This window comes from Malaclemys terrapin, chromosome 7, assembly GCF_027887155.1.
Source record: "Malaclemys terrapin pileata isolate rMalTer1 chromosome 7, rMalTer1.hap1, whole genome shotgun sequence".
In the NCBI taxonomy this organism is placed as follows: domain Eukaryota; kingdom Metazoa; phylum Chordata; order Testudines; family Emydidae; genus Malaclemys; species Malaclemys terrapin.
Window position 1 is genome coordinate 29,347,806 of NC_071511.1, and position 16,128 is coordinate 29,363,933.

General features: G+C 61.8%; 1 protein-coding gene across 4 annotated transcripts; it reads right to left on the reverse strand.

Moving 5' to 3' along the window:
• Positions 1–1,160: 1,160 nt before the first annotated feature.
• Positions 1,161–12,811, reverse strand: KLC2 (kinesin light chain 2). 4 transcript variants are annotated; one of them, XM_054035824.1, is made up of 16 exons: positions 12,736–12,811; positions 9,834–10,083; positions 9,044–9,274; positions 8,719–8,812; positions 8,431–8,653; positions 7,873–7,960; positions 7,213–7,314; positions 5,989–6,162; positions 5,395–5,494; positions 5,145–5,194; positions 4,949–5,016; positions 4,485–4,593; positions 3,891–4,046; positions 3,424–3,548; positions 3,178–3,235; positions 1,161–2,543 (listed from the first exon to the last, which is right to left on the reverse strand). In XM_054035824.1, the coding sequence occupies exons 2-16, from the start codon at positions 10,071–10,073 to the stop codon at positions 2,460–2,462; spliced, it is 1,902 nt and encodes a 633-aa protein (XP_053891799.1). In that variant the 5' UTR covers positions 10,074–10,083; positions 12,736–12,811; the 3' UTR covers positions 1,161–2,459. The 4 variants fall into 4 exon arrangements, with proteins under 4 accessions (XP_053891799.1, XP_053891798.1, XP_053891797.1 ...); XM_054035823.1 differs by lacking the exon at positions 12,736–12,811 and adding an exon at positions 12,281–12,304 and having other exon boundaries at positions 8,740–8,812; XM_054035822.1 differs by lacking the exon at positions 12,736–12,811 and adding an exon at positions 12,281–12,304.
• Positions 12,812–16,128: the final 3,317 nt, after the last annotated feature.

A 16,128-nucleotide genomic window follows, 5' to 3' on the forward strand; every position in this document is an offset into this window, starting at 1 on the left:
TAGTAGGGCTACCCTCCTGGGGTCCCATTGCTAGGGAACTCCCATAGCCAAGTGATGGGGAAATTCCCCCTGGGGCCTGCTTGGGCAAGGGCACCTCCCTTCCCCCCAAAAGCCTGACTCCTCTAGGAGATTGGGGAGCAGGTCAGCCAGGCTTTGAGGAGGGGCAGCGTGGAGGGGCTTCCAGCACCATTAAAAAGGTAAGGGCACACAAGTTGGATTAGAGGTGGGGGACGAGCCATCGCTGCTGGGGAAGGGTCTGGCTGCTCCAGTCCATCAGCATATCCAGCAGCTCTCATTGGCTTCCTTTCTCTAGGCAGCCAAGGAAAGGCAGCATCCCAATAGCATGGGCTGGGGTGACAGACTGTGGGATAAATGGGGACTGGGCACCTGTGGAATGAATATAGGGTGACCAGATGTCCTGATTTTATAGGGACAGTCTCGATATTTGGGGCTTTGTCTTATATAGGCACCAATTACCCCCCACCCCGTCCTGATTTTTCACACTTGCTATCTGGTCACCCTAAATGAATACAAGGAAATGCCTATGTTTGGGGTAGGGACAGGCATTGTCCATATGCAAATTTATGTAAATGTATTCAAATTGCTGGCAGGGGCACACTAGGAGGTGCTTTTCTTCAAGCCCCAGCTCCCAGAGCCCTGGGATGATGGGCCAATCACAGCCTTCCTTTCTGCACTGGTGGTGGAGAGATGCTGGGAAACGACTCCCCTGGCAGGGGCAAAGCAAGGTCCCACACGTGCTAGTTCTCAAACCTCATGAGGGCCTTAGCTGAACTCATACTGTGGGGCCTGGCCCATGGTGGCCGAGCCTGGGCCAGGAGGCAGTGACCTGCTTCCAGCAGAGGAGCTCAGAACTGAAACTGCAGCTGAGGATATCTAGGGCCTTAAACCACTAACCTGGGCCCCATGGGGGGGCTGCCAGACTTGTCTCAAGGGGGCAGAGGCCAATTCCACAGATCTGGATTCCCCAATAATGTAACTCCTTGGTGCTGGAACAGAGATAGCATCCCCTAGTGGGGAACAGCCCCATGTCCCATTCCCCACGCTGGAGCCAGCCCATCCTCCCACCCTAGGGTCAGATCAGAGCCAGCACCCCCTGGAGGGGAAGGCCCCAAGAAGGCAGAGCCCCACACAGAGATTTTGAAGTACCTTTTATTTCTACAGCAACACTGATAAATCCAGAGCAAACTCAGCAGGTGCCCCACCCCCCAATGGGTTCCCCAAGATGGGAACAGGCAGGTGGGTGAAGCAGTGAAGGCTCAGGGGACCCCGGGGAGGGGAGGATGAGGAGGGACCCGAGCTAGGCCCCTCGCAGGTTAGGGGGAGATTTTCCATAGCAGCCTCTCCCCCCTCCCCCCCCCCGACTCCCCTCAGAGGGCAGTAACAGTGCCCCCTGCCCACTCAGAGGCACAGCAGCGGTTGGGGACTATGCCTGTGTTCAATGGCAGAGTATAGAGATGTGACAGGCTGGGGAGGGAAATGAATTGTGTGACACCGACATCACCATTCCCGTCCCCCCAGGCCTCAGAGGGGCTAGTGTTTTCCAGTGTAAGGCTCGGGCTCTATCTAGAAGGAAATGAGACACCCCCCACCAGCAGCGGAGTTAGTGTTGAAGAGCCAGGGGGGAGTGGGGCGGGGTCACCAGCTTGCACCAGGACCATGCAAACCAGGGGGGGACAGTAGTGACAACACATGCGCCAGCCTCCTTCAGCCAGGAGGGCTTGCCCCCTGCTATGGGGCAGGGAGGATTCTGGGTAGGTGGAGGGTGCAGAGAAGGTGGGGGAAGACGGCTCACAGGAGCTAGATACCGAGCAGCAGCAGCTTCTGCATCTGAACGGACAAAGGGGGAGGGATTTCCCAGCCGGTCTGGGGGAGCATGGGGCAAAGGGGGGGCTCCCGCCAGAGGGGACTCCCTGAGAACAAAACATAAATACAAAGGAAAAACGACCCAGTAGTGAGGGGGGCAGCTGTAACTCACCTCCTGCTCCCCTTCTCCAACCCAGCAGCAGAGTTCCAGAGGTTTCCTCCTGAATGCCCCCCCTACACCTCCCCACCAGCACCACCCAGCCCCACAGACGAGTCTCCCCAGCCCAGCATCACATCCCCAGCCCGAGGGGTGACGGCAGCTCAGGGCATCTAAGGGCAGCTAAGGGGGTGGAGCTGGGGGATGAAGGGGCACCCCCCACTCCCAATAGGGAATTGTCCCTACAGCAGCATGTGAGCGAATGGCCTGAGATCCCAGAGCAGGAGGGGCCAGGCTGTGCCACGCGGAGGGTGGGGAGGCCCTAGTCTCTATCTGGGGATACGGCCCTCCCCTGTCACTACACACTGGGTGGAGAGGGGAGCCAGCCAATGGAGGTGTAACAGCAGGTGTGGTCTCCTCTACTGTGGCCCACGGGAGTTGTGGGGGTGTCTGTGGGGGTGTCTGTGGGGATCCAGGGTCACCCCAGCAAGGAACTGCGTCTGGACAGGTCCACAGTGCTGGCGCTCAGGCCCCGGCTCTCTGAGAGGCTGCTGCTGGTTGGCTGCAGGGGACAGAGAAGGTCGGGGGGGCGGGGTTAGACAGGGCCACTCCCTTAGATAGGGATGAAGCTGGGCAGGGGAGGGGATCAAGGCCTGAGGCAGGAGATGGGGACTCCTGTGACCCCTGCCTCTCCCCCTCCACATACATACAGGGGAACATTCAGAAGAGTTCCCCATCCCCCACCCGAGCACCTGTGGGACCCCCTGGCCCTGAGGGCATGTGGGGCTGTAAGCTAGGCATGGCCCTGGGGTGGGGGGGTTCGTGAGCAGCGGGCTGGGACAGTCAGTGCTGACACGAGCTTGGCAGGCAGAGCAGGGAGCTCCCACCATGGGCAGATGCCCACACAAACAAACACACCCCTGCAGGTGTGTGGCCCCTTCCCCTCCCTGTGCAGGGGGGTCTGGCATAGGCCCAATCCAGCATCCCCACAGCACCTGGGGGGCCCAGCTCGAGGGCATAACAAGGTTCCCTCCCCCCAGTAGTGACCAGCATCCGCCCCCGGGGGACAGGGCTGCAGCAGTGTCTGGGGGCAGGAATCGGGCCAGGGGCAGCAGGCGGGGGCATGAGGTGGGTGGCGTGCTAGAGGGGAGGGGCCCACACTGCATGCCCCTATTCTGCCCCTGTCCACTTCTCACCGGGCTCGACTCCTCCACGCTCTTGTTGAGGAAGTTCAGGGAACTGGCCCGTTTCATCCTGAAGGGGAAGAGAACAGAGTCCCAGCAGAGTCAGGGAGAGAACCCAGGAGTCCTGCCCTCACTCCTCAAGGCACACATGGGCAGAGGCTGGTGAGGGATAAGTCCAATAGGAAGGGCTGGAGGAAAGGGGATGCCCAAGAGACAGACAGACAGATCTGGACAGCAGAATATGGGGGCTGAACTCACCCCAGGTTCCTGGGCTCCTGGGGGCTGCTCCCCTGCAACTTCTTCACCAGCATCTCGCTGCTCCGGCGCAGGGCGTCCCGCAGCTTCCCAAAGGAGCCACTCCGGCGCAGGCCTCCAGAGCCATCCTGGGGGGCAGGACGAGTCACACGGGGACACCCTGACAGACCCCGCCTGACACTCCCCTGCAAATACACCCCATCTGGAGCAGGGCTCCGGAGCAGGCCTGGGGTGGGAGATGGAGTTTCGGGGGGGGGGGTATCCCCATGTGATCCCCCATATCCCACACACCCGTGATTTCCACCCCATGGCTCTGCTTGGGGTGAGAGGAGGTGGGGTGGGCCCCTGGGGCCGACCCGGGGGGAATACCCAGCGGGGGCTGACTGCAGGGTGGGGAGATGCTTGGTGGAGATACCATGCTAAGAGGCCCCTGGCATTCTGGCCCTGCCCCCTGCAGCAGTGTCTCTCACCCCAGCCCATTCCGTGCCTATCCCGTCCTCGGGCTTGGGCCCGTTCTCAGCCTTGGCAGCACTGTTGGGCAGGCTCTCCCGGCTGGGCCGGCGCTCCGACCGGCCCCCGTCCTTCAGCAGCTCCACCACCCTGGTCTGGCTGATGGCGTGCACACCCTGTGGGGAGACCACCGGCATCCAATTGTTCTCAGGGAAATGCAAGACACTCTTCTTTTTTAAAAATAAACCCACTTAAAATGACATTTGACATCCTGGCAACCTGTGTGAAGGTTGGGAGGGGACAGGGAGCTAGGACTCCTGGGTTCCATCCATAGCTCTGGGAGGGGAGTTTCCTGCTTCCTGATTTCAATAATAATTAAAATCATTCCACCGGGGGGAGACAGAGATCAGAACACCACAACACAGAGAATCCAGGGGTCCTGGCTCCCAGCCCCCTGCTCTAACCCACTATACACCCCTCCCCTCGCAGAGCTGGGATAGAACCTAGGGGTCCTGGCTCCCAGCCCCCTGCGCTAACCCACTAGACCAAGTGGGGTGGGGAAGGGAATTGGAGGAAACCAGTTCAGCCCCCTCTCTCCCTGGGCCTGGTGGTACCTGCTTGCGGGTTTTCATGGCACACTCCTCCAGTGTCTCAGCGGCCTCCAGCTTGCCCTGGCGCCGGTACAGAGCCCCCAGGCTCTTCAGGGTCGTGTTCACTGTGGGGCTGTGGGCAGGAGAGGGGACCCAGAGGGAGCGATAAGTAACAGCCTGTTCAGCACAGTGTGTGCACAGGGGAAACTGAGGTAGAGGGGGAGAGGCTCAACCAACATAAAACAGGGAGAGAGCTGGGGATAGCAGCCAGGAGTCCTGGCTCCCACCCCACCTGTTCCAACCCACTAGACTCCCCCTGACCCCCAGAGCAGGGATACAACCCATGAATCCTGGCTCCCAGTCCCCCTTCCTCTAATTCCCAGACAGTTGCTGTGACGGGGTGGAGCCTGAATGATGGGCGGGGTGTAGGAGAACACTGCCACCCTCCAATGGGGCTCTGGATGTTGCCCCCCAGAAGCCGAACTCACCTGTCCACCTTGCAGGCCTTGTACCAGCTGCCGTACTCCCTGTAGGGGACACTGTCCTTGCGCCTGTCCTGTGGGGGGCATAGACACACAGGATACTCCCAGTCACTGTGCAGGGGGAGCAACCAGGGCAGGTCCCCCCAGCATCCCACTGAGACCCCAGTGCTCCCAACAGCCCTGCACTCCCACGCCCAGGTACCTTGCTCTCCTCGCGTTCCTCTGCATGCATCCAGATCGGCTTGTTCTCTCCTGCAGGGACAGACAGGGAGGGGCGGGTTACAGTAGCACTCCAATGGCTCCTGCCCCGCACTGGGACACAGCTGCCTCTGGAGTGGGACTGCAAGGGGAGAGCCCCATCCCACTCCCTGCAGCACAGCGCCTCTTAGTGCCATACTGGGGCATTGGGGCCAGCCCTGACAGAGAGGAGAGTGCCCCCATCCCAGACTCACCATTGACTGAGCCAAACTCCTTCTCGTGCGCCTGAGTCAGGATCTCCTTGTACAGCGCCTCGGCCTCTTTGTACTTGCCCTGTTTCAGGTAGCAGGATGCCTGTGGGGCAGAGCCAGGGTCAGCATGGTGAGCATGGGCGTCTACTCGCGGATCCTGAGGGCAGGAAGGGCCAAGCAGGGGCAGGGCCAAGCACGGAGGGCTGTCTCTGTCCAGGCTGCTGGGCACAGACACCTGGTGGTTCCTCTCTGCTACCCAGCTCTGGCCTGCACTGCCCAATCTGGCCACAAGGGGGAGAGGCTGGGCCAGGCAGTCTCCGAGGTGGGGGCAGCATTCTCTGCCTCCCCACGGGGCCTTTGCCCTCATGTGCCCCGTTCCCTTGAGAAGCCCAGAGCCCACGTTCAGCCGTGGGGAAGGGCAGATGCTGCCCTCGCCATCAGCAGGGGGAAACATAGGCACCGCGAAGGGATGGGTCCTGCACACAATCCCACAGTGTCAATGGAGGGGCTAGAACCCAGGAGTCCGGGATCCCCTCCCCCACCCGGCGTGCGCGTGCGGGGGCTGTCTGCCTGCCTGCACTCGGCACCAGCTCTCACCAGGTTGTTCTTGGTCTTGGCAACGTTGGGGTCATCGGGCCCCAGGCGGCTCTCGTAGATCTCCAGCGCCCGCCCATAGTAGTACTGCACCTCCTCCGCCTTGCCCTGGTTCTGGCACAGCAGTGCCAGGTTGTTCAGCTGCTTTGCCACATCAGGGTGGAACCGACCCAGCACCTGGGGGCAGGGGGACGATGACAAAGTGGGAAGTTTTGGCAATAGATTTGACAAAGCCTATGTGTGCTTCAGTTTCCCCTGCTCTTTCTCTGGCTACGCTGGGTGGGGGGAAGGGATGAAGCTGGTTCTCAGGGCAGGCTAAGAGAGACAGCGGTGGGTGTACGTCACCTAGCTGTCTGAGTGGAGTGAATGGGTCATTAAAAGGGCCATGCAAGACTGACCAGAGGAAAACCCGACAAGACACTGGCAAACCCAATCGCCAGGACACTGACCCCCAGCAACTAGCGCCCCGAGGGAGGAGGGGCCCCCTGCCTCTCAGCCGGGAAGCGGAGCAGAGACCCCAGCTGGAGACCAGAGGGCTGGGAGGAGACAGGCTGGCTGATGGACGGGGCCTGGGCGCTCTCCCCTGGGGACTGACTGTCAGAGAGTGACAGAGCCTGTCTGGGCTCTGGGCTGACCGTCAGGCATTACCTTCCTTTGCCTGTGCTAACCTGGGGGCTTCCCACACTGTGGTCCCGGTGACCATGAACCCGGCGGTTTGATGTCAGTGTATTAACCCCTGCAGAGTGGACAAGTCTCCACCAGGAACAGGGGGGCTGAGGGCCAGTCTCAGCAAGCAGGTAGGGAGGCTGCGTGGCCTGCCCTGGAGGAAGAGTGAGGCCCCTGGGCTCTGGCATGCTAAGGGGTTTCTCCAAGAGACTGTTCAAGAGCTGGTGGTGGATCTGGGATACGGGATCAAAAAGCACCCTGGGGACTCACCCAGCTCTGCCCCCGACTCACACGGCATCCCTTGCCCTGCCCAGATCACGCTGCACCACACTGCCAACCCCCAGCTGCACCTGCTCCTGGGTTCCCCAGTCTGCTGCCCTGCCTGTACCACCTTTCAGCCCCATGGCTGCACCCCCTCACTGACCCCACCCTCAGCTGTATCCCCTCTCACAGACCCACCCAATGGCCACGCCCACTTGCCAACCCCGCCAGCCTCCATCCATCCCCGCTCACTGATCTGCAGCCCACCCCTCACAGCCATGACCCAGCACTGCCCCCCACCTTCTCGCGGATCTCCAGCGCTCTCTTACACAGCGGCTCGGCCTCCTTGTACTTGCCCCTCTTGCCATACAGCACAGCCAGGTTGTTCAGGGTGGCAGCCACCTGCGGGGGCAGAGGGGTGTCATCGTCCACGCAGCACGGCAGCCCCGCCCCCCCGTGGGTCCCCACTCTGCCCAGGGGGAATTCAACCTCCATGGCACTTTCAGCCCCCTAGCCCCTGGGATGAGTCTGGGGTAACAGTGCAGTGCAGACTTGAGCCACCCACCTACAACACCCAGCCCCCCTGCTCTAGCCACCAGATTCCACTCCCTCAGCCAGGGAAAGAACCCAGGAGTCCTGGCTCCCAGCCCCCCCCCCCCCCCCTCTAACCACTACACCCCACTCCCCCCATCCCAGCCAGGGTCAGAACCCAGGAGTCCTGGCTCCCAGCCCCCCCTGCTCTAACCCCACTCCCCCCATCCCAGCCAGGGACAGAACCCAAGAGTCCTGGCTCCCAGACTCCGCTCTAACCACTACACCCCACTCCCCTCCCAGGGCTGGCGACAGAAACCCGGAGGAGTCCCAGCTCCCTGTTTTAAGCCACTAGGCCTGACTCCCCTCTGTGAGCCAGGGATAGAACCAGGCGTCGTGACTCCCAGCCCCCAGTCATGGCACACTCACAGCAGGGTGGTCCTTGCCCAGGGTTTTTTCTCGGATGGCCAGCGCGTCGTTGAGAAGATGAGCAGCCTCCTTGTACTTGTTCTGGTCCCTGTGGCGCGGGCAGAGGGTCCCCAGTCAGACCCATGTGCTACAAGCCCTGAGGGTAGGGGCCCTGAGCACAGCCCTGGGATGGGGGATGCTCTTGCTGTCCAAACCTAGCAGGGACCCCCATTTCCAAGGCCCACCGAGCCCTTGGATCCCCGCTGAGGCTAACACCCAGATGGCCATTTATGGCCAAGAGGGGTGGGTACTGCCAGGAACTGAGACCACCCAAACTGGCTGACTTTCTCACTGGCGCCAGATCAGAGCTGGTGCCTCCAGAGGGGAAAGACCTCATGTCCTATTCCCTGACCCCCTAAGCCAGCCAGTCCCTACCCCCTGGTGCCAGATCAGAGCCGGCGCTCCCTAGAAGGGAAAGGCCCCACGTTCCATTCTCCAGACCCAGCCAGTCCTGCCCGCTGGCACCAGATCAGAGCTGGTGCCCCAGAGAGGTGAAAGGCCCCATTTTCAATTCCCCACCTGTACACCAATGCCAGGATGTTGAGCATGGTGGCCACATCGGGGTGGTCATGGCCCGAGGTCTTCTCCAGGTCCTCCAGTGCCTGCTTGCAGAGCGGCACGGCCACCTCGTAGCGCCCCTGTGAGGCGTACTGGATCACCAGGTTGTGCAGCGTGCGCAGCCGTGCTGGGATCTCATAGCCCCCGTGCTGGGCCGCGGCCTCCCCGCTGCCAGGCGTCGGCCCTGCGGGAGAGAGAGGCCATGAGGGCCCACAGGCAGAGAGCTGGCCCCTGCCCTGCAGCACTCACCTTGGCAGCCGGGCAGCTCACCTTGGCCCTGGTCATCGTCGCTGGGGAACAGGTCATCTAGCGAGTCCTTGGCTGCCTCTCCATTCTTCTCCTCCTGGGCAGGGAGAAGGCAATGAGGGCTGGAGCTTTCCCACGCAAGCCTGGGGAGCAGGTGGGAGCCCAGCCCCACGCTGCTGTTCTAACCACTAGACCTCGCTGCCCTCCCAGAACTGCAGAGAGAACCCAGGAGTTCTGGTTCCCTGCCCACCATGCTCTAACCCACTAGACTCCACTGCCATCCCAGAGCTGGGAGAGAACCCAGGAGTCCTGGCTCTGGGGGACGCACCGAGGGGGAGATGTCGTCATCAAACTTCTTGATCTGGTTCATGAACTCCAGGTGCTTCTTCTCCTCCTCCAGCTGCGCCACGGCCTGCTCGCTGCGCTGCAGCTTCTGCTGGGTGCCTGCCAGCTCGTCCCGCAGCCACTGGTTCTCCTGCACCAGGCGCCGCACCTGGGCCCGCAGCTTCTGCTTCTCCGACTCCACCGCACTCAGGTGGCTCGACAGAGCAATGATCACCTGGGGGGATGTGAGATGGGACAAGCCCCTAGGCAACCACAGCCCTCCCCCTGCCCCCCACTGCCCCCCATAACTACATCCCTTTCGATGCCCCCCTGCCCCGTGACCTCCCCAACCCCTGACAGGTACCCACTGTTCCCCCACCTGAAACTGCCTCCCTGCATTCCCCAGCCTCCATCCCCCTCACCCTCCCCACTCCCCTTGCCCCACCACCAGCCTCTCTCTCCCCCACAGGAACTCCTTGCCCTCCTCCACCCCACAGGCCCCGCTGCCCCCCTCCCCCCACAACTCCACAAGAGCCCTGACACTACCCACAGGCCACATCTGCCCCCGGGGTGGGGCCGCTGTCCCTTTTCAGACAGAAACTGGACTTGCCTCCAGGGTCATGCTGCCAGCAACAGACCTGGGACTAGAACCCAGGAGTCCTGGTTCAAAGCCCCAGCCCCCGCCCTAACCCACTAGGTCCCAGAGCTGGTATAGAACCAGGAATCCTGGCTCTCCCGCCCCTCCCTCCCCCAACAACAATTATAACCAATTCACGTCCCTGTGCAGGCCTCACCTGAGCCTCCCCCAGCCCCAGCTCGATGGCATCCAGGGACTTGCGCAGCAGGCTGGACTTCTCCTGCACAGCGCTGGCCTCATGCTGCTTGTCCAGGCAGTTCCTGGGGTCCAGCAGGCTGGCCAGGATGGAGTGGTGCTCGCTGCGCAGCGTCTCCAGGCCTTGGATCACTGCCTTGGTGCCCAGCACAATCTCATCCTGGCTCAACTTCTCCTCTCGCGGGTACACCATGGTCGCCATGGCCAGGCTCCTGCGGGGGGTGGGCTATGAGACAGGGACCTGGCACAACTACACTCCACCCCCCTGCAACACACATTCAGGGCCTCAGCACAGCCACGCCTCAGAACAGAACCCAGGAGTCCTGGCTCCCAGCCTGCCCGCTCTAACCACTAGACCCCACTCTCCCTCCCCCCCCCCACACACACACACCTGGAAACCGAACCCAGGAGTCCTGGCTCCCAGCCCCCTGCTCTAACCACTAGACCTCACTCCCCTCCTAAAGCTGGACTAGAACCCAAGTCCTGACTCCCACCCTGATCCCCTGTACCCCCAAATCTAACCACTAGATGCCACTCCTTGATGCCCACCGTGTCCCTTTAATTTCTGTCCTCGTTCGGCTGGGGAGGGGAGTGTCTGGGGGAGACGCCTGGGGGAAGGGGTGCAAGGGGGAATCTGGGGACGCATGGGAGAGGGTACATGGGCTCCCTCATCTCTCTGGAATGACCCCTGGTTCCCGCGGTTGCAGTTCCAGCCTCCCCCAGCAGGGGGCCGGCAGCCCAGACGATAGCGACGCAATGCGGTGCAGGGCACACGAGTTGCTCAGCCAGCGGCTCCCTGCACAGCTCTGGGGCCGAATGGGACCCCCAATCACACACACACACCCCCCGGGGCGGAAGAGACAGAGATCGTTCTCTGCCTCGCCACCACCTTCCCCCCCTGCTGCACCTTGAAACTGCCCCACTGCACCCCGCCTCTCCCCCCCGACCACTGCACCCCGCCTCTCCCCCCCGACCACTGCCCCCACCACTGCACCCCGCCTCTCCCCCCCACCACTGCACCCCGCCTCTCCCCCCCGACCACTGCCCCCACCACTGCACCCCGCCTCTCCCCCCCGACCACTGCCCCCACCACTGCCCCCCGCCTCTCCCCCCCGACCACTGCCCCCACCACTGCACCCCGCCTCTCCCCCGACCATTGCCCCCACCACTGCACCCCGCCTCTCCCCCCCACCACTGCACCCCGCCTCTCCCCTCCCGACTCCCCACTGCACCTGGAAACTGTCCCAGCACTATAGGTGCTAGAACTAGGGCGAGGGGGTGCTACTGCATCCCCAGGCTTGAAGTTTTTTCTATCATACACAGGGTTATAGTTCGGTTCAATGGCTCTCAGCACCCCCACTGTACAAGTTGTTCCAGCACCCTTCCCCAGCGCACCCCGCATCTCCCCAACCCCCCACTGCACCTTGAAACTGCCCCCACTGCTCCCCTCTGCACCCGTCATCTGTCCCGACCCCCCACTGCACCTTGAAACTGCCCCCACTGCTCCCCTCTGCACCCGTCATCTGTCCCGACCCCCCACTGCACCTTGAAACTGCCCCCACTGCTCCCTCATCTCCCCGGACTCCTCACTGCACCTTGAAACTGCCCCCACTGCTCCCTCATCTCCCCCGACCCCCAACGCACCCAGCACATCCCGCCCTCCCCCCATGCATAGTCTCCATCACCGCACCCACGCCCAGCGCATTCTGGAGCTCTCGGGCGGGACAAGCTCCCCCCTGCACACACCCCGGAGTCATTCTGAGACTCCCGCCGCCCGGCCCCACTCTGGAGGACCTCGCAGCCCCCCCCCCCCCCCCGGACCCAAGGCTGCCCCTCCCTCCCGCCCGCCTTATACCTCAGCGCCCCGTGCAATTCCGCCTCCCGCCGGCCCCCTCTGCATCTCCCCCCGGCCCCAGCCCCGCCCGCGTCCTTCACCTGCCCCCGGCTGCCCAGCCCGGCGCGCTCAGTCCGCAATGCGCCCTCCGCACCGCTGCCCCGCCGCTCGCTCCGCCTCCCCTGCAGCCAGAGCGAACGGAGCGGCGGCCTCGGCACTGGCCGGGCAGCCACGGGGGGCCTCTGGCCCAACCCTCCCCCCGTCCAGTAACCGCCCCCCGCCTCGCCCGGGGCCATTCCAGATGTGGTGGAACCCACCCCAGTGCCCCCATGCCACCTGAGCCCATTCCAGATGTGCAGTAATCCCAACACCCATCCCATACCACTCAGGGCCATTCCAGATGTGCAGTAACCCTCCCCCACTACACTCTCATACCTCTGGGTCCCTTCCAGGTGAGGAGAAGCCAGAGATGGTGTAATCCCCCCATCCCCACTGCCCTTCCAGACACTTCTCCTCTCAACACATACCCCATAGCCGGGGCCACTCCAGATGTGAGAGAGCAACACCCTCCGTACCTCACTGGGTCATTCCAGATCTGGAAGAAATCCCCCAGTACCGTCCTCCCCATACTGACGAAGTCATTCCAGATGTGGAGTCCCCTTTTCCCAACCCTAAATGTCATAGTCCCCTCCCCACACCAGGCAGGCCCTCTCCACCACGCTAGATGAACAAACTCCGCAATACTCCCCGCCCCCCCGCCAGGGCCATTCCAGATGTGCCCCCCTGCCAGCCCTTCCAGGTCCCCAGTGGACACACACCCCCCTGGTCCCCGCTGGACCCAGAGCCCCCCATGTCCTGCCCTTCCAGGTCCCCACTGGACCCAGAGCCCCCCCCATCTCCAGCCCTTCCAGGTCCCCGCTGGACCCAGGGCCCCCCCAGCCCGGCAAATACGGGCTGACCCCAGCTCCCTGTTAGACAGACCCGCCCCTCCCCACACCTGAGTCCTCCCCCCGCGTTGCCCCGCCCCTACCTGCGACAGGCTCCGCCCCCTTCTCTCTCCCTCTCCTCCGGTCTCAGCTCCGACCTGCAGCAGCCGCCGACCCCATCCCGCCCCGCCCCATCGCTACCCAACAGCACCCGCGGCCGTACCCTGTGATCCCCCACACTGACTGCCGTAAAGGGGAAGCGGCTTGCGGCGACTTAGTGTCTGGCGAGCAGAAAGCCAGCACCTTAAAGGGGAGGAGCAGAGCGTTAAAGGGAGGGGTCGTTAAAGGGGAGGTGTTGGGGGGGGCTGGGTTCTTCCCCAGCGTTGGGCAGGGAGTGGGATATAGTGGTTAGAGCCGGGGTGGCTTAAGGGAGCCGGCGGGGCCAGGACTCCTGGGTTCTATTCCCAGACCTGTCATGACTGGTAGTGGGACTGGGTCAGCGCCGCCCAAAAGCACAGTGGCTGGGGGGCAGTGCCTCCCTTGCTGCGGCAGTTGGCAGGAGCAGTGCAGCAGGCTGCAGGGAGAGGAAGGTGGGGCTCATGATTCAGGCAGGTAAAGGCTGCCCTGGAGTCTATCCCTGCCTCTGCCACCGAGTTCCTGTGTGCTGCTGGGCAAGTCACGTCATCCAGACTTAGTGGTCACTAATAGTGTGTTCCTCATTCTCTGGGTGTCTGGCTTGAGCCCCTGGGGTCTGATTTGCAGAAGTGCGGAGCAGTCACCGCTGCATCGGAAGTCAATGGGAGCTGGGCTTTGCACACACAAATGCCATATAATGCTAAGTAAAAACCAGCCACTATCTGTCTCCACTGGGACACCCAACATTAGTGGAGACTTTTGCCCTTCATCTCTCTGTGCCTCAGCTTGCCCTGTGGCACACAGGGGTAATACCCCCTCTCACCTCAGCAGGGTCTTGGGAAGACAAATTAATGTGCAGGGATCTTGGCTTCCTGTCTGGGCTCGGAAGAGGTGAGTACTTCAGTGGGCACAGACTTCTGTTTCATCCCCTCCAAGGTGTCCCAGGCCTGTCTCTTTCCCAGCCTTGGGTCATCATTCCCCTACCATTCTTCTCAGCGAGCCAGGCCCAGTCTCCAGGTATCAAGCTTCCTATCCTAGTCCCCGTCAGAACCCCCAACTCCCAGGCACATTTTCATTTGCCCCAGCATGGTGGCATCAAAAGCAGGAGTCATAAACCTATGGCACCAGGCCAGTCCAAGTCCCAATCTGCATCCTACCAGCCTCAGCCTTCTCCCCACCACCCCAGCTCATTGGGGCCAGGCCAGTGTACTACTACTCTCTACCCCACCACCACTCCAGCTCTTGGCCCCCTCTGCATTTGAATCAGGCAGCTTCCTCTTCTGTGGTGCCTGGGGAGACTGGTGTGTGTGTGTGGGGGGGGGGCGGCTCATGGAGAGCACAAGAAAGACAGGCCCCCTGCTCACAATTCCAGCACCCAGCCTGCAGCAGCCCAGAGCTGCAATTCCGGGGAAAGCCCTGCACCCCAGGCTGGAACATGCTCAGGGTGGACAGAATCTGCCCAGAATGTAGCTGGAAAGCTTCGAGCAAGTTTACTGTGCGAACTGCGATTCTTCAAAGGTTTATAACTTGGCCAAATTCGGGACAACGTTGAAGGGATGGCAGAAAGCACAGCCCTGGCACACAGGCCAGCCCCTGGCCAAGTTTCACTGTGCAGAGTTCCTCTCCCGTTCCATCCTAGCCCCACTGCAATCCCATTCCACCCCACATGCTCCGCTGAAACCACTCTCACGCAGTCTCTAATGACCTCTTCTTAGCCAAAGCTCAGAACCGGTACTCCAGCCTCATCACCCTTCAACTGGCAGCTGCCTTCAACACCATTGGCCATGAGCCTCTTCTTGAGATCTTGTCCTCTCCTGGTTCCCCTCCTAACTCTCTAATCATTCCTTTAGTGTGTCCTCCAGAAGATCCCCCTCACCCCCACCTCTCCTGCTTTCTGTGGGTGTTCCACAGGGCTCTGCCCTTGGGCCCCCTTCTCTTCTCCCTCTTCCCCTTAGTTCTGGGTAATCTCATCCTCGAACACAAATTCAACTACCATCTCTATGCTGCTGACTCACAGATCTACCTCTCTGCTCCAGCCCCGTCCCCTCCTGTCCACACTGAAATCCCAGCCTGCCTCTGCCATCACTTCGTGGCGGTCTAGCTCAAAATGGCTAAAACAGAGTTGGCTACCCCCTCCCTGCTTCCTCCTTTCTAAGTCACTGACGACACCATCACCATCTAGTCCAGGGGCGGGCAAACTACGGCCTGTCAGACCATTTAATCCAGCCCTCAGCTCCCGCCGGGGAGCGGGGTTGGGGGTTTGTCCTGCTCTGCGCGGTTCCCAGGAAGCAGCCGGCATGATTGCGCTCCGGCTCCTACGTAGCACGCGGAGGCGTGACCAGGCGGCTGTGCGCGCTGCCCTGTCCGCAGGCGCTATCCCCACAGCTCCCATTGGCCGTGGTTCCTGGCCAATGGGAGCTGCAGGGGTGGCGCCTGCAAACGGAGCAGCGTGCACAGCCGCCTGGCCACACCTTAGAGCCGAGGGGGGGACATGCTTCCGGGAGCTGTTTGTGGTAAGCACCGCCCGGAGCCTGCATCCCTGATCCCCCTCCCACCCTCTGAACCCCTCAATCCCAGCCCATAGCCCCCTCTTGTACCCCAAGCCCCTCATCCCCAGCCCCACCCCAGCCCTCACCCCCCCATGTCCCAACAGCCTGCCCCATCTCTGATCCCCCTCCCACCCTCCGAACCCCTCGATCCCAGCCCAGAGCACCCTCCTGCATGCCCAACCCCTCATCCTCAGCCACACCCCAGAGCCCACATGCCCATCCGGAGCTCTCACACCCCTTCCCCGTACCACAACCCCCTGCCCCAGCCCTGATCCCCCTCCCACCCTCCAAACCCCTCAGTCCCAGCCTGGAGCCCCCTCCTGCACCCCAAACCTCTCATCCCCAGCCCCCCAAAGCCCTCACCCCCCCGCACCCTGACTTCCTCATTTCTGGCCCCCACACCCCTACCCCCAATTTCATGAGCATTGATGGCCCGCCATACAATTTCCATACCTTGATATGCCCCTCCGACCAAAAAGTTTGCCCTCCCCTGATCTAGTCTGGCCTCATGTACAGCACAAACCAGAGAATTTCACCATTACCCCTGTATTCGGCCCAATCACTTGTGTTTGACTAAAGCCTCTTCCAGAAAGGGGTACAGTCTGAATTTGAAGACACCAAGAGATTACTGATTTGCACCACTCACTCCATCAATCACCCTCTGGTTCCTTATTTCTAATGTGTCTGCCTTCAGCTTCCAGCCATTGGTCCTTGTTCTGCTTTTCTCTGTTAGGTTAAAGAGCCCTTTAGGTCCCAGTATCTTCTCCCAGGAAGGTGTTTATATCCCATAACCAGTTCACTTCTCACTCACAG

Coding starts and splice junctions, on each gene's coding strand:
- KLC2 (XM_054035824.1), bottom strand. CDS start 10,073: ATGGCGACCATGGTGTACCCGCGAGAGGAGAAGTTGAGCCAGGATGAG. Junction 6,163..7,212: donor CGCTGGAGATCCGCGAGAAG/GTGGGGGGCAGT, acceptor CCCTGCCCCCAG/GTGCTGGGTCGGTTCCACCC. Junction 4,047..4,484: donor CCATGAAAACCCGCAAGCAG/GTACCACCAGGC, acceptor GTCTCCCCACAG/GGTGTGCACGCCATCAGCCA.